General features: G+C 52.9%; 2 protein-coding genes across 4 annotated transcripts; one reads left to right on the forward strand and one right to left on the reverse strand.

The window, feature by feature from the left end:
* Positions 1-1747: 1747 nt before the first annotated feature.
* C2CD2L (C2CD2 like) lies at positions 1748-10904 on the reverse strand. Of its 2 annotated transcripts, none has more exons than XM_046016718.1 (14): positions 10161-10904; positions 8079-8174; positions 7587-7706; positions 7308-7418; positions 7100-7216; positions 6894-7005; positions 6643-6751; positions 5768-5832; positions 5551-5678; positions 5277-5451; positions 4492-4593; positions 4231-4364; positions 3858-4143; positions 1748-2844 (listed from the first exon to the last, which is right to left on the reverse strand). In XM_046016718.1, the coding sequence occupies exons 1-14, from the start codon at positions 10512-10514 to the stop codon at positions 2633-2635; spliced, it is 2121 nt and encodes a 706-aa protein (XP_045872674.1). In that variant the 5' UTR covers positions 10515-10904; the 3' UTR covers positions 1748-2632. The 2 variants fall into 2 exon arrangements, with proteins under 2 accessions (XP_045872674.1, XP_045872673.1); XM_046016717.1 differs by having other exon boundaries at positions 4231-4367.
* A 5098-nt stretch (positions 10905-16002) lies between these two features.
* On the forward strand, positions 16003-21320 carry DPAGT1 (dolichyl-phosphate N-acetylglucosaminephosphotransferase 1). Of its 2 annotated transcripts, XM_046014501.1 has the most exons (9): positions 16009-16857; positions 17195-17315; positions 17489-17702; positions 17949-18095; positions 19350-19434; positions 19792-19980; positions 20293-20380; positions 20540-20695; positions 20774-21320. In XM_046014501.1, the coding sequence occupies exons 1-9, from the start codon at positions 16697-16699 to the stop codon at positions 20837-20839; spliced, it is 1227 nt and encodes a 408-aa protein (XP_045870457.1). In that variant the 5' UTR covers positions 16009-16696; the 3' UTR covers positions 20840-21320. The 2 variants fall into 2 exon arrangements, with proteins under 2 accessions (XP_045870456.1, XP_045870457.1); XM_046014500.1 differs by having other exon boundaries at positions 16003-16857; positions 20540-21320.

A 21320-nucleotide genomic window follows, 5' to 3' on the forward strand; every position in this document is an offset into this window, starting at 1 on the left:
TTATGGTAATACACAAAATGCCAACTTTCTTTTAATTCAGATTTACACCACTGAAGATGGTTTTTAGCTTTAATTTAGCAATTTCATGAAGAAAAATTTATTCACAGAGCTATGTAGATTCAAAACAATTTTTACAGAGCAAAAATTTCAGGATAGCTCTGGGATCCACCCATGACTCCAGAATTTTAGACCACATCTTGCTGTCTAGCATTATTTACTTCCATCTCAATCTGCTTCTCTTGAAAACAAGCTACAATTTTGGTTGGAAAATTCAGGCCCATCCTGAGATTTGTTCTTTATTCTTGGTAAATAAGCTACTTCTTAGATCAAGGGAAACAGATTGATAAATCTCTGAGTTTTCTTGACCTAGAGTTGAGCATATCACTATATCCAAATTAACCAAACATCCATACTCTGCCACTCTTACTAAATATCCTATATTCGGGGGGGCGCCTGGGTGGCTCATTAGGTTAATCCTTGGCCTTCGGCTCGGGTCATGATCCCAGGGTCCTGGGGTCGAGCCCCGCCGCATCGGGCTCTCTGCTCAGCGGGGAGCCTGCTTTCCCCTCCCTCTCTGCCTACTTGTGATCTTTCTCTGTGAAATAAATAAAATCTTTTTAAAAAATACTATATTCGGGGGGCGAGGTGGTTAAGTGTCTGCATTGCGCTCAGAGCAAGTTCTAGGACTGAGTCCCCTCTCGGGCTCCCTGCTCAACTGGGAGTCTGCTTCTCCCTCTGCCCCTCACTCTGCTGGTGCTCTCTCTCAAATAAATAAATAAATAATAAAAATCCTATATTTGGTGACTAGTATGGATGGGACATGGGAAAGATGGACAGTTCCATGCTGCCTACCCCAAGGCATGTGCCCTAAACCCCCTGTGATGTCAGTCAGTTAGAATGGTGAGGCTGGAGGTGACCTGGATGATTATCTAGGTCACTCTTCATTATAGGGATGAGGAAGTGGAGGTCCAGAAAGGAGAAGTGGTCTGTCCAAGGTCACTTGGTGTGTCTGTGGCACACTCAGGCTTTCTGTTCTTGGTCCAGGGCTCTGTCTGACATCCTGCAGCAGCTTACCTGGTTCAAATCCCGGGTAAGGTCCACAGAAGGGGAACCAGGGGTCTAGATTTTGCTAACAGCCAGAACTCCCTGAAACTTGGCCATATTTAGGAATGAAAGAATTTTCAGTCTGATGAAACCTTTATAGGACTTCCCCCTCCCAATCTGTCTCTTGTGAGGCAACAGTTAGAACTTATTCAGCATTGACCATATGCCAGCAGAATAGTAAGCACTTCATGCATTTACTTCTCAGCCACAACCAAGTCATAGCTACTATCACAGTTCCCATTTTACAGATGAAAAAACTGAGGCACTCTGTGGTAAACGTAACTTGCCCGAGGTCACACGGGTAATTAGAAGAGCTGAGACTCAAATCTAGGCCATCTAGATCCAGAATCCATGCTTAGGATCCTATCATATCCTGGAAGGAACAGTCTATTCAAGAAAGGGGAATGAAGATGCCTGTACGAGTTGATTGACTTTTCTCTCTGATTGATGTTTTTTGCTATGACTTCACCCTTCTCCCATATCTCTCCACGCATCCCTTCTTCCCTGCATGAACTTCTTAGCAGACCCGACATGTGCGTCATCTACCCCACCACACTATCTGGGCGCCCCCGTCTCTGAGCTTCCCACCCTACCAACGCCACAGCCTCGCTGCTCACTGACCTTTCAAAGGATAACCAGTTTATAAACTCCAATTTGACTTTAATTTAATAAATTAAATTCCGAGCCATCACACAGCAATGGACATCATCATCTCCCAACACACAGAGGTGTAGCCCTGCTCTTGCGCCATCATCATCACAGTCTTTAATGAAGCCCCTGAAGCCATTTCTCTGGGGAAGGCTTCCACCCAGCTCCTGGCTCCCTCCTTCCAACAGAGCCACTGCTCACGGAGAAGGCATCAAGTACAAAAACAGTAATAAAGGGAAGGGAGGGATGAAGAGCAGGAGGGGAGGCAGGGAGGTGGGGAGTACCTGCCCCCCTTCCCGGGCACCAGCCCGGCTTTCTGTGAGCTGCCAATGTCCCCAGAGGCAGACACTGGTGCTGGTCGGAGTGGGGACCTGAGGGAGACATGGGAGTCCTGTCCCAAAGGGAATTAACTGCCTACCCTCCTGGGACAGGAAAGAAGGGTCACCTGGGAGAGATGCCCTCTCTGATCTGTTTGCTGAGGGTCCTGGACCACACATATAAATAGAAAAGAGAATAAATAGGGGAGGAAGGACCAGCTGAGGAGCTGAGCACCCTGGGGCTCCTCTGAGGGGCCAATGTCAACAGCAGGCGACCAGTTCTGAGGAATGCCCACATATGCCGGGACAGAGCCCTCCTCTCACTCCCAGCCACCCACTCCCTCTTCTGCCTCCTCAGCAACGGGTGCTCCCCTGTCTCATGCTTCCCGTTGCAAGTACCCTTCCAGCTGGCCCCACAGCCCAGGGTGCACAGGGCTTCCTGGAACCCAGAGGACTTCCCCGGCCCAGGCTGTTGGGAATCCAGGAAGGGGAATGGAAGAGGATGTGGGGTGTGGGCTGAGAGGACTCCTGCCCTCTCCTAGCTCAGGAGGTGAGAAGGGCCCTCAGAGCTGGGGGCTGGGATTGCCATTGGCCTTGGGTTTGGATTTGAAGGAAAAGCGCTTGATAAGGCGGCGAGAAAAGCTGCCAGCCTTCTTTCGGACACTGGGTGTGGCCGTGGTGTTGGAGAGGTCGTCGTGTGATTGGCTCAGACCAGCTTCCTTCTGGCGAGGCCTCCGGCGGAAGATAAGCTTCGTGCCACTGCGCAGGAAACTCACTGTGGGGGAAGAGGGGAGGCTGAGGCAGAGAGAGGGGCACAGCTGGCATGGGGTGAGGTGGGGAGCAGAGAAAGAACCAAGCGTGCAGGGGTCGGAGATACAGAAGCAGTTCCTCTGTCTAAAGGCCAGGCTTCCTTACGAAAGAAAGTAGAGACAAAATATGCTTCCATCTTTCCGAAGGAGAGACATGGAGGTGCTTATGGGATTCCTGTGTGCACTCCTGGCTAGTGCCGCTGAGCACCAGCCTGACAACTGGGTCTCTACGATGGAAAGACAAAGGCTGACCAGAGGATACTCCTAAAAGCCCATAAAGTCATGGAAGGACATGGTAGGCACTGACTCGCCAACCAAATTCCAGGATGTAAGCAGGAAGCGGGGCAGCTGGAAAACCTCAAGGAGGTAAATTCAGAACCAACATAATGAGAAAAGTGCTTACACAGCAGGCTTTGGACTTAGGAATCTCATTATCCCAAGAAGTGATGAAGGCTTAAGTCCCAGTTAAATATTTGTGGTTGACAGACTCATTGGCAGAGGGATAAAGATGTGGGGGGCAAGCCCCTCATCCTTAGGAGTGAGAAAAGCACCACGCCTATCCCTGGGCCAGCCGAGTGGCTGCTAGAAGGACATTCCTAGAGTTGATCCCGGGGTAGGATTCCTTATATTCATAAGGAAGAGAGTACAGAATGGAAGGTGGGGGGAGGAAAAAAACAAAGACCATAGGAAAGAACATAGGTGCTTAGACCCAAGAAGAAAAGTGTAGGTAACGGGAAAGACTCCAGCATCCCTTGCTGTCACTGGCGCCTGTCAGATTCAGGCCAGGAGCCTAGGCAGTAAGTTCTCCTTTTCTACTCTGGCTTGGCTGAAACAGGTTGGGAACTCTGGGGATCCCTTAGCGGAGGAAGGAGAAGGCAAAACTGGGTAGAGAATCCCATTCCCCTAAGTGTCCAGTAGGACGCAGGTCCTGATACTGGGCATAAAAGAAAGGGAGGGGGTGCTGCCAATGTCTCCCCACCTTTGTGATCCTTGAGGCTGCGGGTCTCCAGCGCACCAGTAGACCCTGTTTCCGACTCAACGTCATCCACAGATGGCCTCTCAGAAATGTCCGAACGTGTTGTCTCATCTGCTTCCTGGACGCTGGTGGGGCTGGAGAGGGCATCGAGGGGTCCTGGGGACGTGGCTGGTGGGTCTGAGGGCGGGGAGGAGGGACCCCCACTGGTTCCTGCGTCCTCCCGCATGGAGGCGTCCAGGGATGCCGCATAGCCCAGAGATAGTGCCAACTCGTCCTGAGCAATGGGCACCTGGCAGGAGCGACATGTTTTAATGGGCAGGAGTGACCCATCAGGGTTTTCTCCCTATCCCAGCTCCTCTCCTCAGAGCCATGTTACCTTGGAAACGCCAGAGATGATAAGAGTGCTACGCTTGGTGGGTGTCTTTTTGGCTGCCCGCCCGCTGGGCTCAGTGAGCTGACGAATCGCTGTCTCTGCGACAGGGTCCAAGCCGTTGGAAAGGTGGCTCTCCCCTGCTGGGGGGGTACAGAGGCTGGATAACCTGACTGCTCCCTGGCTCCTGGGTCCCACACAAAATGGTTTCTTGACTCTGGGGCCCCCGTGCCGGCCGACACTCACACCTCCCGATCCCCCACTCACGGCTGCTGCTGTGGGAGGTGCTGCTGGGGCCGCTGCTCTCACTCAGCACAGTTGTCGTCTTCTCGGTCACCTCCACCTTGGACGGGGAGCGGGAGGGGGAGTCTGGTGGGTGGGGGAGGGTCAGTGAGCTGGGAGGTGCCTTAAAGTGGCCCCCACCCCCTAGTGTATTGAGATGCAGGCTGACTCAGAGGCAGGGGTGACTAAGGGACAGTTAATCACACGGGGGATTAATAAGATGCCAGGGGGGCAAAAAAACACCACAGGAACCAATAGGAGTGCGGGGAAGGGTCGTGGGGCCCACCCAGGGCGTAGGGAGATGCCACGAAGATGCCTGGGGGCAAGGGGAGCCCCATGGGGCCCCCAGAGATGGGAATAATGTCATGGAGGGTCCCCAGGAGTAAGACAAGTATCAAAGAGGTCAGTGGGTTTGTTGGCAGATCCCAAAGGTGCTAGAAGGTTGGGGGTGGACGGAGGGACAACTAGGTGCCTAGGTCTGGGGAAAGGGCTGGCAGGAGACCTATGAAAAGACCGCGGGGAATGGGGGAGACAGAAGGGCAAGGGTCCTGCAGGAGGGCCCGGCAGACCCAGGATCCCAGGACGGTTGGCGGAAGAGGAACAGTGGGGAAAAGGAAGGATGTAAGGGGAGGTCTGAGAGACAAAGATGATGAGGAAGTTGTGGCTGGAAAACAGGAGGAGCTGGAATTAGGGCTTCCCTTGCCCTTCCCTGCCCCACACGGGTCTGCAGCCAGGGGACCCTGGCTCGAACTGGGCTCCCTTCTCTTTACCTAGTTTCCCTTCTACACGGGGCCGGGACTGGACGGTGGTGACTGTGGTCACAATGGTGCCATCAGGCATGATGGTCCGGTCTAGCTCGATCTTCTTGGTGGGTGTGATGCTGGGGCGTGGAGTGGAGGGAGTTGGAGTGCCCAGGTTCCTGGGGGAGCCCTCCTCATACTGAAGCTGCCCAGAAGGGGAAGAGCAAAGAGGCGGAGCTCAAAGACTGCCCTTCCCCAGTCCCCGGTGTCCTCCCATCCATTCTCCCTGGGCTCAGCTTCTCACCTCTACTGCCATGGTGGCCGCAGGTCCCAGGGCTTTTCCCGGCCCAGGGGTGAGTGGGCAGACCTGTCTTCGGGACAGAGGTCTGGAAGGGGGGCCCACAGACAGTGTGATCTGGCCCAAGATTTCAGCTGGGGAAAGGGACAGCATTGTGAGCTGGGCCCAGGACCAGGCCCCACTTAGCACCCAGCAGAGGGGCTCCTCCCTGTCCCATACTCACAGTCTCCGCAGCTGCTGCTCTTCAGCACTTTGAGGCTCAGCTCCCCGCTCTGGGGGCCCAGATCCCTGTGGGCAAGGGGAAGTGAGGCAAGGAGGGTGACGATTAGCAAACCAAACCCACCCTGGAACTGATCATAGGCCAGAGGCAAAGAGGGATGTACACAAACAAGCAGGAACAAGGGCTCCAATTGGATTAACTCCTGCTCTCCAAAAATATTCTCTCTTCCAGGGGCACCTGGCCGGCTGAGTGTGGAAGAGCACATGACTCCTGATGTCAGGGTCATGAGATGGAGCCCCACACTGGGTGGAGAGATCACTTAAATCAATGAAATTTTTTAAAAAATGGAACAAACAAACACCCTCTCTTACGAAGGGAACACGACAGGGTTCTGCGCAGTATGCTGGGCATGGATCCTCCCTGGTCTTGCCCTCCCTGTCTCTCTCTCTATGTCAAACCACCCCCTTCCCTTTGCTCAGGCTGTTTCCTCTGCCAAAAACACTTTTCTGTCACACTCTGTTGAAATCCTATTCATTCTTTAAGCTGTACTTTAAATGCCACCTCCTCCAGGAAGCCTACTCTGATCTTGATTTCCCCGCTGTGGGAATTAATCTCCCCCACCTAAGCATGCCCGGGGCAAATCTTGACTGAAGCCCTTATCCCATTCTCCCTCATGTACATTGGTCTCTGCCTGGAGCCCGCAATCAACTTGGTCACGGTTGCATCCCCAGGACCTAGGCCAGGGCCTGGCATACAATCGGGGCTCACACAAGAGTGTACTGACAGCAGAGCTGATTCCTGCCAGAGCTATGCCGGAAGGGTTTGATCCTCAGTCTGCCCAGGAGAGCAAGGGTGGGGGTGGAGGAGTCACTCCTTACAGGGCCAGGTCCTCGGTCCACTCCACCTCGGGACCAGCGCTCACGGGCTTGGTCCACTTCTGTTGCACTGGGTTATCGAGCTCAGCTACACAGCACAGTTCCCCAGAGCCTGGGAGGAACCAGAAATTAGACGATGCTCAGATCAAAGACAGGAAGCCACTGAGGAATAATGAAGCCACACCCTTGGCAGAAGGGCAGGGAGCACCTGCACCCATAGCCTTGGCAGTCCCCCAGCTGCTTCTGGCTCTTACCTTCCAACTCACTTCCCAGGTGAGATGCTCGAAGCTGCCGTAGGAATAACCGTGTAGGTCTGGAGATGGCGGGCTGTGCCTGGGGCACCACAGGTGGCTTCTCACTGGGCACCTAAGAGCAGAAGGAGGTAAAAAGAACAGGAATCCCAACAGAGCACACTGGGGACATTCCGCTTACAAACGATTTGCTTTGAGGACCTACTTACCGGGCCTCCAGGCACAGAGCAAGCCCTGAGGTTGACCATCATGGCCGGCTGGGTGCTGATAATGGCGTCCTCAATTAATTCTTCAATGGTGGAGAGCTCCACCTGCTCCTCGCCTCTCTGCATGGTGAAGAGGAGAACAAAGAGATGGGGCCCCCAGCTCTGCGTGGCCTCCCTGCTCTGCCTCTTCTGCCCCAGCCTGCCTCCTTACCTCCTTGGCCTGCAGCTTGGGAAGCACCGTCAGGCTGAGGTCTGGGCGATCAGTAAAGGCCCAGGACACCAGCAGCCCCTCGTCAGGGATTTCCTCCAGGCTGACTTCCAACTGTGGGGGATGGAGAAAGGGGTGGGTTGACTTGCCTCCTGCCTCCAACTGACTCCCTACTCCCCAGGACCCTCCCTTCCCCAATTCTGTCCCAGAGAGGAACCCAAACCCAAGGCTGAGGCCTTGAACCACCCCCTGCCCAACTCCGTTTCCCACATCCCTCTCCACCTGTGTTGGTGGCAGTGTCAGAGTGACGTGGTAGGTCTCCATGGAGACGGCAGCGGGGGACTGCTGGGTCACAGAGACTGGGAACATCACCTCCTCAGCAGAGAGCTGGCAATGCAGCACCTGAGACCAGCAAGGCACGGAGGCAACGAGGGTCAGGTGTGATGGGAGGACGGGGGCTCAACCCTGCTTCGCTCTGCCCTATAAAGAGCCCACCCCACTTGCTTTTCCTTGGGACTTCGCTTCTTTGGGGTCACAAGCCCATAAAAGAATTAAATAAAACCCAAAGACTCCTCTGGCCAGGAAAATGCAGATATATACACATGTGCCCCATTTTGCATGGCATTTGAATGTGGCTCTCAAGACCTCCTGAAGCCAGTCCTTGGATGCCGAAGGCATTCAGAGACTCCAAGTTAAGAGCCCTCAGACTGAAAGGAACTCTTGGGATCAGCCCCCCTCAGGCACTGTGGAAGGCAGTGCCTTGCAAACCCTTACCATGGTGCGGTCCGATTGGTCTACGCAGGTCACATGACTAATGCTGGCTCTGGGTGGGACCTGGGGCATCTCCTCAAATGCGATTTGGATGGAACTCTGAGGGAGTAATGTGGACAGAGGCTCAGGTCTCTGGAGCTGCCCCCCACAGGGCTGGCCTGCTCAGTTATTGGCTGGGCCCTGGCACTGCGGAGGCTGCAGGCTGGCTGCTGGCCCCTCCTTGGCTCAGGGCTTTAGGACAGGAAGTGTTCCCCTAGAACCACACCCCTCTGGGGACTGCAGTTACTAGGGAGAGCCATGGAGCTAGATCACCTCAAAGATCAGATCACCTTGAGAAGACCCCAGATTTCAGGAGCCTCCCTCTTCTCCCCTCACCTTCTTCTTCATTCCCTAACCTACCCCCAAAGAAAGGTATGCATAGAAAAAAATAATAATAAAGGTTTTGCTTGGTAGATACATATAACCGGGGAGAGAGGGACATGGCTGTGCTAAGGATAAAGGCAGCAAGGCCACTTGAATCAAGACAAGACTTGAAGAAACGAGGCTAAGACTTCTTCCAGATAAATAGGATGCGGAGACTCAAGGGTATGACCCTATCCATATTGTTGGGGTTGAAGACTAGCTCAGCATGGCCTTGGGGAACTTTCCCAGAGGGACTGGGAAGAAAAGCAAACTCAGAGGGCTCAAGGGTCCGGGACGGAGCTAATTCCTCAAGGCAAACAGCAGGGTGGTATTAGGCAGCGGAAAGCTGCTTAGCTTAGGTCTTGAAAGAGCTTCCTAATTCTTACACAGCGATGGAAACAGCCTACTGAAGCACCATCCAGAGAGCAGGATGGGAAGAATTGAGGAGGGGGCATAAATTGAGCTGGCTGCCCTTCCTTGGGTCTTGAGATGGGAGGAAACAAATTCACGGGACTCATGAGCCTGGCAAATCAGGGAATACCAACTTCCCTGTTCCTGTCGCTGGCTTGTTTGAAGGCCAGGCCCAGGGAGATGGGGATATGGATGCTTGGAACCCCAATCTCCCCACCCCCTACAAGGGAGGCCAATGTCCAGCTGAGTCAGCTGTCCCGAGGAGCCACTCCTGACCTAGGGACAAGGTACAGGAAGAACTGGGTGGAGGGATGAGTTCAAGATGTGGACCAACAGAAGCCGTCTGGCTTTCTGCTGGCTAGCTGGACAGAGGAGACTGGGCAACTTCTTGTGTGGCCACTTTTGCTTCCAGGCATCTGGGGAGCTAGCAAAGCCCTAGTGGGAACTGGAGCTAGAGAACCCTCTGGGCGGGAGGCTGATAGACAGTGAGGGTGAAGAGAGATCACTGCGCCAGGATAGGAGAGGGCCCCATGACAGGGAGGCCTCTACCTCCCACCCCACCTCAGTCTTATGACCACGCTTCCTGCCCTACTTCCTGGGAGACCAGATGCCCATGGTGCAATGGGAGGAAGTAGGCTGGGCTGGTTTGTGACTGACCCTCAAGGGGCAGCTCCAGGCTCATCCACTGAGAAGGGCACAGATCTGCTCTCCACCTTAACACCTTTTCCTCAATATATACGCTGCAGGTCAGCAAAAAGGAGGATGTGTTAGTCTGTATCAGTGAAATTACTAAAGGCTTGGTGGGGTTGGTAATTCAGCCTCCTTGAGGATCCATCTGCCTGGTCAAACCAGGGATAAGGGGCATGAAATGTTAACTGGGTGTGGTGGCATGAGGACCAGGCAAATTCCTTCCGCAGGTGCACCTGTTTCCCTGCTATCCCCGTTCCTCCAACATAACCAGCACCCCGGCTACACGGAAGTGCCCTCAGGCCCAGGGATTAGCGTTGCTATGAGAACAGCAACTTGTGCTCCGGTTTGGAGCCAGAGAGTACCTCCACCACAGAATAGAGAATATGGGACATGGCTAGATTTCCACAACCTCCAGCCTCACCTGCACCCTTTTCTCTAATCCCAGAGGGAAAGAGAAGCCATAGGGTTCTCCAGCTGATCCCCACCCCCATCTGGCCCTCCAGGCACAAGCAGATCCTCACTCCCTCCCTGGGAACGAAAGGCTGAGTGAGGGAAACACTCAGGTGCTCCTCTCCAACTCACCCCGTCCCTGCAGGCCTGCTCGTTCAGCGCTCGCACCCAAGCCCGTTGCCAGTTCTCTCGGAAAGACTTGAAGGCGAAGAGCGACGCCAGGAGGCCCCGGACGCCTGGCTCCTCGGGGGCGCCGGCCCGAGTCGGCCGCAGCCGCAGCAGCGAGCGCCACACGCCCAGCTCCCGCTGGGAGCCCACGGGCTCCGCGGCTAAGGCGGGTCCCGGGCCCCGGCCCCCACCGGCCCGCGCCAGCCACAAGCCCCGGGCATACTGTAGCAGCCAGCCAAACACCGTGAGCAGCGAGGCGGCGAAAAGGATCAGCAGGGCCGCCCAGCCCACGTCCTGCTGCCACCAGCCCGGATCCATGCTCCGCGCGGGCTCCGATCCGGGCCCCGGCTCGGGCTCAGCCGCTGCCCCGGGGGAGCATGGCCCGGGCGGGCCGCGGGGCGGGGGCGAGCTCCCCCGGGGCTGGGCGCGCGCGGGCTCGGGGGCTCTGGGGGCTGGATGTCCGGAACTAGCGGGTGCCACAGATCGATGAGAGGAGTCCTGGGGGGTCGCGACGTCGGGATCCCTCTCGGCGCCGTCCGTTGCCTCCTAGGTTGGTCCGACAGTCCGACCTGGGTTAGTCTCCGGCCAGCGCCCGACTCCTCCCACGGCGCGGGCCCTCCCGGACCCGGGCGGGGACTCTTCTGCAGAGACGTGGGGGATCGAGCACCGGCACCGGCTCCGGAAGGGCTGCGTGCGCAAAGCTGACACTGACAACACGACCGGCGCCCCGCCCCCACCCGCCCTTAAAGGCGCCGCACCCGCGCTGGGCGGGGCTTGGCGAGCCCGGGGCTCCAGGGCTTAGAACCGGGCGGGAGGACCACACAGAGTGGAGGAGGTTCCGGGGCTGAAAATAGGCGGGATCTTTGACCACCCCGCCCCGTACTGAAATCGGGGTACTCCCCTTCCCCTGAGCTCACAGCAGGAGTAACTTCACTCACTTAAGATACCGCCTTTAATTTCCCCCGCGCAGCTTAGATTTCTACAGTTTAGACGCATTGTGGGGGTTAAGAAGGACCTGAACCCGGTAGATAGCGTCGCCCCCTTCTCTCAACACCGCCAGGTTCAGCACCTTTCCATTTCTTGGCCTAAGCTAGGCCCTGGATAACTAAGCGCAGAGCATCCCTCCCAGATAGAAGTGCCTGGCAGTAGTCCAGGAGATACCGACCGGAAAGAACCTGAACCTGGTAGACTCGAGAATAGAACACGGAATATTAAGACCCCTCCACCACCACCACCTCCCTCCCACTAGGAGCTGGGATTCAGGAACACCCAATGAAGCTCCTTGCTCGTGTGGGTTTGTTCTGGAGATCCTTCCCAAGCCTGGGGCTGTTTCTGTTTTTAAAAATAATATATTTCCATAGTAACAGCTCCTGCCTATGGAGCACGTGTAGAAGAGGTGGTAATGAGAAGGGAGCTGGCAGTGTAGCAGTGGACTATCAATAGATTCAGCCAGAAAATGCGATGCCATCCAAATATGTGATATCCCAACAAACACACACAAAATGATGCTACAGGTACACTCTGGCCTCAGGATCCATCATTTTTCCTAGATTTGAGGAAGTAGATTCCATTCATATAGGACGGGGGCTTGTCATTTCCCTCTGAAGGGAGGGGGAGGGAACTCTTGCAACAGGATTCAAAGGAACCCCCCCCCCATTCCCCAAGAGACCCTTCTTCTCCAGCTACATATGACCAAGTGTTCAGCTCTCAGATAGGTAACAGGGAAGGTATTAATCTCTCTCCCCAATCCAGTCAGTAGTCCAAGGAATGAGTATCTGGGAATACAATGCCTTCTAAAGTGTGGGGCTGCAGAGCTAGGCAGGATCTGGCAGGTCAGCAACAGGGTTCCTGAACCAGAGGAGGCGGTGGGGTAGCCTGGGATGCTAGGAATTCACTGTAAGGAACGATGGGGAGATGGCTGGTGATGGACAAGCCTTGATATAACCCTGCCCGTGCATCATCACTGGACACCAAAAATCATGGAAGAGTCCTAGCATTTTTAAAGTTTATTAATTTTTAAAAAGTTAATCTCTACACCCAACATGGGGCTCAAACTCATGATCCTGAGATCAAGAATCTCATGCTCTTCCAACTGAGCCAGCCAGGTGCCCTGAGAATGCAAGTTTCTAATCATAAAGGGAGGAAAAGACATGCAATGAAGGGAGGAGAGAACTCAGGGCCAGACCCCAAGAATAAGCTGTCATTGGGCAAAGTGGATAGAGCTAGGGAAGCAGGTTATATAAGAAGTTGCCTAGGTGCACAGTTTCACTATGCAGACACTCCTCTCCAGGAATCCTTCTTCAGGAACACTCTAACCTCCTAGGGATCTCAGTTCTCTGAGTTCTTGGATTTACTTCCTGAACTCCTCCACTAAGCACTGGGCCCTGGGTGGCCAGACACTGCTTCACGGTTCAGTCTCACACGAGTCTCCCACGTTAGCCCCACTACTCTTCCTTCCACTTGTTACTTAGATCTCTAGCACTTATTCTGTCGTAGAGTCTAGCTGATTGTTTATGTCTGCTTTCCCCACTCACGAGGAAGCTGCTTTAGAGTGGCAACCCTGTCAGGCCGCTTGGGTGGCTCGGTCAGTTAAATGTCTGACTTCTGCTCAGGTCATGATCTTGGTGTCCTAGGATTCAGCCCCATGTTGGACACCGTACTCAGCGGGCTCCCTCCCTGCTCCCCTTGTCTCTCTCCCTGTCCCCCTCCTCCTTCCCCTCCCCCTGCTCATTCTCTCTCTCTCTCATTCTCTCTCTCAAATATAAAAAATCTTTGGGTGCCTGGGTGGCTCAGTTCATTGGGTGTCTGTCTTTGGCTCAGGTTGTGGTCCCCGGGATCTTGTGGGATGGAACCTGCTCAGTAGGGAGGCTGCTTCTTTTTCTCCCTCTGCCTGCTGCTCCCCCTGCTTGTGCTGGCATGCACGCTCTCTCTCTCTCTCTCTTAAATAAGGAAATAAATATTTAAAAATATATATAAAATCTTGGGGCGCCTAGGTCGCTCAGTCAATTAAACGTCTGCCTTCATCTCAGGTCATGATCTGGGTCCTGGGATTGAGCCTCTACACTGGTCTCCCTACTCAGCGGGGAGCCTGCTTCTCCCTCTCCTGCTCCCCCTGCTTGTGCTGACTCTTTCTCTCTCTCTCTCTCTGTGTCAAATAAATGAATAAATAAATAAATAAATAAAATCTTTAAATATATATATATAAAATCTTAACAAAAAAAAAGTGCGGGGACCCTGTAAGGGCACCTTCGTGGCTCAGTTCCAGTCTTGGTTTTGGCTCAGGTCATGATCTCGGGGTTGTGGAATTGAACCCCATGTCAGGCTCTATGCTCAGTGTGGAGTCTGCTTGGGATTCTCTCCCTCTCCCTCTGTCCCAACTCCATAAAATAAAACAAATAAATAAAATCTTTTAAAAAAAAGAGTGGGGCCCCTGTCACAGTCCTCTGTCTTTCCTCATATTTAACTAAGGTGCTTTAATATGCTAAAGCAGACTCTTTGCTGTGGGGAAGGGGAGTGCATTTATATCACTTTGTGTCCGGGCAGTACTTAAAAGTTTCCCACATATATAGTAGGGATTAGTAAATCCTTTGTAATTTTAAGTCTAACAAGACATTCCATTATACATGCCAACACTAAGAATTTCTATATTGTTTGCATCTTTTGAAAGCTCATGTTATCTCAATGGAATGGGAGATCTTGGGGCTTGCTTTCAGTTAACAACTTTTTTTTTTTTTTTAAGATTTTATTTATTTGACAGAGGGAGAGAAACAGAGAGAGAGGGAACACAAGCAGGCGGAGTGGGAGAGAGAGAAGCAGGCCCCTCACTGAGCAGGGAGCCAGATCCCAGGACCCCAGGACCATGACCAGAGCCAAAGGCAGAGGCTTAATGACTGAGCCACACAGGCACCCCTCAGCTAACAACTTCTGATACACTGATAGGGGAGAAGCAGGAAGAAAGGGGAAAAGTAACTCAACTGCCTGGAAAGAGCCACGGATAGGGTCTTGCAAGTGTCATTGCCCCAGACTATCCAAAGCTGTCTCATGGACTTTTTAGGCACTGTAAGACATATTTGGGACGGACTTCAACAGGCAATCCAACTTAACAACAGATTGGCCTTGCTCAGCGGGAGGCACTCAGGGCCTCCTAGTAGGAGACACCCTCCCAGATGTTGTTTACTCAGCCCAAGAAACCAGCAGAAGCCACTGACAACTCACCTGATCTGTGAATTCTAGGACTAGCTTTAACATTCAGGCAAATGTTTTGAATTTTTACCAGGAAATGCACAAAATTTCAAGTGTGGCCAAGTCCTGTGTTTGCTTCTCTTAATTAGGTTGATAATCAACTGGGCATTTTCCATCATGGGAACAAAAATATTGTAATGCTAGTACCCCAGTAACCATGTTCTGATGGTAACATGTATACTGGATGAGGAATCTCTAGTGATTTGTCTTTGAACAAGTCCCCTCCCAACCCTGTTCCAGTAGGGGTTATAGGGGGGTTGGGGGGTGGCTAATGATCTCTTGGAGCAGAGTCAGAGTTTCCTGATGCCAGGTTGGAAGGAAGATTTATTAGGACTGAACTCCTAATAAGGAAGGAAATAGATACGCTGTCCCTCCAACCTCCTGGGAGTCTCAGCCTGCTCCCAATCAACAAGATAACTGAATGCTGCCTCCTCTGAGGCTCCCACAAACTCCTCCTTTCCACCTGCTCCTGGAGTCTCACTTCCCCTACTTGGGAGGCCCTTCCACTCTTGCCACCTACTGAAATCTGTGGAGAGACTACTTACCTCCCCCGGTCACAACTAATTGCTCTTTCCATGTGCTCCAATTGCCATTTGTCCTTCTTTAAGACCCAGACTCATTGTGTGGGATGATGCCTTGTATACAGATAGCTCTGTGTCCTTAGCCCCATGGGGATACTCCGTGGAGTAGAAAACACTTGCCTCCAGGGAGTTCCCAGTCTAAAAGACACAAATGCATGTACACATGCACACACATGCACACACACACACACACACACACACCCAGTGGAATAAGAGTTACTGAAAATCTGGTGGAATACTATCAAGTATGTTACTGGGATTACTATATGTATATTAAGTATATTTCATACATAGGCAGTTTTTGTTGCTAATTAGAGTTGCCTTTAAGTAGGAGGGGCATTTAACACGTAGTTTTGAGAAGCAGGAGAGACCATCTTTGGCCTAAAAAGAGTCAACCTGACCCTGACTTCTGGAGCATGGGATTTCTGAGAGCGGACAAAGTGGGGATACTTAAGTTGTCGCCGTAGTCCCAGATGGTGGTTACCTCTCTATGGAACGTAAATCATTTTCCACTGAGCCCCCGCTGGTGAATGAAAGGGAATGAAGCTGGTGAACTGTTATTTGCAAGGGCACAGGTGCAAGCAGAAGGCACGGTAACCTGGAGGAAGAGGGCCCACAGGAAGCCACGTGTGGGGCTGATTCTCTTGCTTCCTTAGCCACAGCCTCGCCTCGGTTTGGGAGCTTGGCACAATGGCGGACCAAGGAAAGCCAAGTCCCGTGTTAAATTCAAGAGCGGAGAGCACTGCCAGTCCCTTCAGCGGTGAAGTGCCCCGCTGGGTTGCCCGGCAACTACTGCTGCTGCGGGGGCAGAAGGCGGTGGGATGATGAAGGCAAAGTACCTGAATCGGGGACAAGAAAAACAGGGAGTGGGAGGAGTGGGAGGAGTGGGAGGGACTTATCAAGTGTCTCGGCTTTAGAATTTACAGCAGCTTCTGAAGTGTAGCTGCGTTCCCGGGAACTAAGCTGCGTTTATCTTGACTTCGGACTACGTTGGCAACAGGTTTTCTACCGCGAGTAGGAGAGGCTCCTCACCCTCGTCCCTCCTGCCTTCCCCGTTGCTTCCAAGAGCCATCTTCCCCGCTCCAGAGGTAGCCCAGAGGAAACGCGGGGTACTGGCCCTTTAAACGTGACCCGCTGCGGCCGGCGGACCTAAAACTGACGTGGAACCAGGAGTAAGCGCTGTCAGACACGTGGGACAGGAGGTGTTCATCTTGGAATCGGGCAAAGAGTTGTCCTCTTCGGGCTATACATTTTTAATATGGCGTTAGGAGAGTATCCGCTTTTGTTTGTCTGTCTTTAGTTGTTTTCCCAATACCCTCGCGGTGAACACTCTCAAATAAAGACGCAGTTTAAAGGACAATTTGGGCCCCCCATCTTTACTTGCCCATATTAAAAATGGCCGCCGCCGCCTTTCGGGACGCTGGTTGCTCTGCGAACAAGATCCGGGAGGAAACAGTGGGTATGCAAGTGCAGTGTGGTCACAGGCGAGGTTGCGCTGTAGAGGCTCGCGGGAGTCCTGAGCGCGCCTCAAGTCAGAGTTGTTAGGTTTCGTTCAGGCTGCTGTGGGAAGACCCAGCCTGCGGGGAGCGGCCACTCCTCTCTGCCGGAGGCTCAAGGCTTCCGCCGGCTTGTCAGTTAGCTGAGGAGGTGGCAGAGCGGGGCCCCTGCCTGGGCGTCATGTGGGCCTTCCCGGAGTTGCCAATGCCGCTACTGGTGAATTTGGTCGGCTCGCTGCTGGGATTTGTGGCCACAGTCACCCTCATCCCCGCCTTCCGTGGCCACTTCATCGCCGCGCACCTCTGTGGCCAGGACCTCAACAAAACCGGCCGGCAGCAAATGTGAGCGGTGGCACCCGGGTCCTGGGCGGGAGGCACGGGCAGAGGAAGGGGCCCGCAGGGCACGGGCGGGGACTGGGGTGCCTGACCCCGCGGAGACCGAGCCCTAACTCCGCCGACAGCTCGGGATTCTGGGAGATGAAGGGCAGCACTGGCTAACACTGGGAAGGGATGTTGTGGTTGAGGGGACCCTCGGGTGTATCAGGGATTCCAGCGCTGGTGCCCTTCCCCACCCTCTTTCCTCATTAGGTGGGCCAGCACTGGTGTGCCCGCACTAGTGAGTGACCACGCCCCTTTCCTCTCCCTCCGCCCCGCCCCCCCCTTTGCTGCTGGGCCACAGCCCAGAGTCCCAGGGAGTGATCAGCGGTGCTGTTTTCCTTATCATCCTCTTCTGCTTCATCCCTTTCCCTTTCCTGAACTGCTTTATGGAGGAGCGATGTAAAGCCTTCCCGCACCATGAAGTAAGTGGATGAGTGGGGGCGGTTGCTTGTGGCCGGGATCTGGAAGCTACCTGAGAGAGCTGGGGTTATTTGGGTTTGGGTGGAGGGGCTGAGGAACTGAGCAAAAAGACAGGTAGTTTTGAAAGGTGAAGTGGGCGTAGGCTTGAGCTGTGACCTGCCCGAGCCTCCCCCAGTTTGTGGCCCTGATAGGTGCGCTCCTTGCCATCTGCTGCATGATTTTCCTGGGCTTTGCGGACGATGTACTGAATCTGCGCTGGCGTCATAAGCTGCTGCTGCCTACAGCTGCCTCACTACCTCTTCTCATGGTCTATTTCACCAACTTTGGCAACACGACCATTGTGGTGCCCAAGCCTTTCCGGCCCATTCTTGGCCTGCACCTGGACTTGGGTGAGTAGCCCTGCCACCACTGCCCCTGTGGCCCCTGCTTCAGGGCACCCTCACCTTGGGAGATATTTAGCAGAGCATCATTCCTGGTACTCGATTCTCCTCCAAGTGTCCCTGACTTGTCCCTGTGTCTTCTAAGATCCTTTCTGTTGGTCCTTCGTCCAATCCTCTGTCCCCACCACTTTTTTCAGCAGAATATCCTTAAGTCCCCATTTCTATGGGTGGCACACTTCTGTCTTCTTCCCCCAGGGATCCTGTACTATGTCTACATGGGGCTGCTGGCAGTGTTCTGTACCAATGCCATCAATATCCTAGCAGGAATTAATGGCCTAGAGGCTGGCCAGTCACTAGTCATTGCTGCTTCCATCATCATCTTCAATCTGGTGGAGCTGGAAGGTAGGTGGGATTGGGAGTAGGGAGAGAAGAGAAGTCTGAGTGCTAAGGAAGTTGCCTGATACCTGGCTTTGGGGAGTTCTGGGGGGGGAAAGCAATATATGAAGATATATTAAATGTTAAGAAAGAAAAATAGCAGCCCTGTCATTTTTAGTTGGATTGGCACTAATAGGTAGGCCATAGTCTTCTGTTGAATATAAACCATTTCACAGAACTTCTAAGTCAGACAGGGTCAGTCTATGACCATGATATAGAGTAAACCCAGGTCCCTCCCTAAACATGTCCAAGTATAGACCAAACCACATTTTGTGCATCCTTCAAAGATGACTAAGGTCTCCCTCTTCTGGCTAACGGGAGCAATTGCTGCTTCCTTCTGATAACAGTTCCTCGTGTTTTTTAGGCAAAACTGAGATGCTCACTTATACAATTATTTCGATTGACAGCACCCAGTCTAGGGCAAAACTCCACCTCCTTGCTTTCTCACCAGAATCACTTAAAACAAATCCTCCTAGTACCTCCTTACTGAGGCATCCCATGGTTGCCTGTGGCATGTAGTCTCCAATGTTTCCCTTGTTACAAGTCAGTAGACCCAGCTTTGAGTGCAAGTGTGTTTCTGGTGTCTTTGGCTGATGGATATCAATCCTTATTAAAACTAACCACTTTTAGGGGCACCTGGGTGGCTCAGTGGGTTAAGTCGCTGCCTCTGGCTCAGGTCATGCTCCTAGCTGGGGTCCTGGGATCGAGTCCCACATCGGTCTCCTTGCTCAGCAGGGAGCCTGCTTCTCTCTCTGCCTCTCCCTGCCACTCTGTCTGCTTGTGCGCTATTTCTCTCTCTCTGACAAATGAATAAAATGTTCAAAAAAAAAAAAAACCCACTTTTAAAACATTATCTCATTTAAATTTCGTAACATGTGGCAGGGGTTCTTGTGAACCATATTTTATAGTGGAGGAAACTGGGGGCAAGAGAATTTAAATGTGTCATGATCGAGGTCACACAGGAAGTAAAACTGGTATTCAAACCTAGGTCTGACTGATCTAAACCAAACTGAAGACAGTACCTCATTTAGGAAGGGTTCATGAACGAGGGTGGAATATTAGGAATTGCCTGGGTGACACAAAAGGAGTAGTGAGTTCTTGAATGTGACTTGAGAGACATGGAGAGTACCCCTTGCGACAGAACTTAGAGACAAAAATAGGACCCAGATATGCAGAGAAGTACTATCAACTTCTCCTTTTCTTTTTCTCCTGCTTCCAAAGGTGATTGTCGAGATGATCATGTCTTTTCCCTCTACTTCATGATACCCTTTTTTTTCACCACCTTGGGATTGCTCTACCATAACTGGTAAGTGGGCCTGTGGCTAGGGGGATAGCTATGTGATTGTAGAATGAGTATGGTTCTGGTCATGACCCAGCTCCTGGAGAGGCTAACCCTGCGCACACCTATGTTGAGTGTTTTCTGGGTCTCTAGTTGGAAATATTCTTCAATTGCTCCCTGCCCAGTCGCAGTTAGAAACAAGTGCTGTGAAGCCCCCAGAAGAGATGAATGCAGGGTGTTGGGTCCTGGACAGTTGCTGGAAGAGCTAGAATGTCCTCTGGGCCAGAACTAGAGTCAGGGCTAGCCCAGGGCCCAGGGGGTGTAATGTGAGAGACAAGAAGGATAGTGCCTCCGCCACTGGCTCAGATCCTCTCCCCCACACAGGTACCCATCACGGGTGTTTGTGGGAGATACCTTCTGTTACTTTGCTGGCATGACCTTTGCCGTGGTGGGCATCTTGGGACACTTCAGCAAGACCATGCTACTCTTCTTCATGCCCCAGGTGTTCAACTTCCTCTACTCACTGCCTCAGCTCCTGCATATCATACCATGCCCTCGCCACCGTATTCCCAGGTAGCCACTTCGGGGCTTGAAAGGGACATCGTAGCTTTTTCACTTGGGATGCATAAAGCCAGCCTTATACATCTGCTGTGCAAAGGGAATGGGCCCAAAGAAGGGCTCTTTCCGCATGGTTAGCCCTTCTAAATTACAGAGCACATTCACCTACATAATTTAATCAGCTCTGATCACACAGTAGTAAGCAGAGCCAGAAATAGATCTTAGGTCGTTTGATGCCACGTTTGGTGCTCTTCCTATTAATTGACCTCAGTGAGGAGAGTTCTTGGAATAGTGGCCCAGTCACATAAAGCTCTCTTCCCCCTGCAGACTCAATACCAAGACAGGCAAACTGGAGATGAGCTATTCCAAGTTCAAGACCAAGAACCTCTCTTTCTTGGGCACCTTTATTCTAAAGGTAACAGGGTAACAAGGAGGTAAGGCTCTAGGCCGTCATTCGGAATTCAGGGACTGGGGATCCTAGGCCTGCATCAGATCCAAGGGGAGCTTGGAAGTACAAAGCAGATCTCCGTTGCTGAAGCAGAGTTGAAGTTCTCTCCACCTCTGGCCCCTCCAGGTAGCAGAGAGCCTCCAGCTAGTGACGGTGCGCCAGAGCGAGCATGAGGATGGTGGCTTCACGGAGTGTAACAACATGACCCTCATCAACTTGCTCCTTAAGGTCATCGGGCCCATGCATGAGAGAAACCTGACCTTGCTCCTGCTGCTGCTCCAGGTGTGGTCGGGGAAGAGCTTTATAGCTCCTTGTTTCCCTTTCTCCACGGTGCTGACTCTAGCGTGTTTCTCCTCACAGATCCTTGGCAGTGCCGTCACCTTCTCCATTCGGTACCAGCTTGTCCGGCTCTTCTACGATGTCTGAGTCCCCCGATGCTTGCCCTTTACTGCACAATCTGCAGGGTTCCTGACTCAGGCCAACCTCTTTCCTGACCAGGAATGCCTCCTGGCCCAGGCCTCTACCCACCACCTCTTCTTCTCCCCCAGATTTTATACTTAGTGATTCCGTTTCGCTGTGATTATTGACATCTGGGGCATGTCTTGCCCTCTACTGACTGTTGGACTTTGCCTGTGGCTTCCTTCAGCTGCCACGCTCCCTCTCCGTCCCGTCTTTACAGCCTCCTGAGGTGGGATACTGCCACTTTTATGCAGTTATCCACGACTCGGACTCTCAAGGAATATGTTGGGCCTGGGGATAGAACCCTAGCCAGGGATAGGGACACAGGCTTTAAAATTACTTGATATTTGACTATAAATTAAGTATTCTGATTAGTAAGGGCAGACTGCGGGGGTGGGGGGGAGCCAGGTGCTCCCAGTGGTGACAATAAAGTGTTGTCTTTTTCTTC

The sequence above is a fragment of the Meles meles genome, chromosome 8, assembly GCF_922984935.1.
Source record: "Meles meles chromosome 8, mMelMel3.1 paternal haplotype, whole genome shotgun sequence".
NCBI lineage: Eukaryota > Metazoa > Chordata > Mammalia > Carnivora > Mustelidae > Meles > Meles meles.

Coding starts and splice junctions, on each gene's coding strand:
- C2CD2L (XM_046016717.1), bottom strand. CDS start 10,514: ATGGATCCGGGCTGGTGGCAGCAGGACGTGGGCTGGGCGGCCCTGCTG. Junction 5,679..5,767: donor GAGCAGCAGCTGCGGAGACT/GTGAGTATGGGA, acceptor CCCTTTCCCCAG/CTGAAATCTTGGGCCAGATC. Junction 4,144..4,230: donor TCATCTCTGGCGTTTCCAAG/GTAACATGGCTC, acceptor CGCTCCTGCCAG/GTGCCCATTGCTCAGGACGA.
- DPAGT1 (XM_046014500.1), top strand. CDS start 16,697: ATGTGGGCCTTCCCGGAGTTGCCAATGCCGCTACTGGTGAATTTGGTC. Junction 17,316..17,488: donor AAGCCTTCCCGCACCATGAA/GTAAGTGGATGA, acceptor AGCCTCCCCCAG/TTTGTGGCCCTGATAGGTGC. Junction 19,981..20,292: donor CCTCGCCACCGTATTCCCAG/GTAGCCACTTCG, acceptor TTCCCCCTGCAG/ACTCAATACCAAGACAGGCA.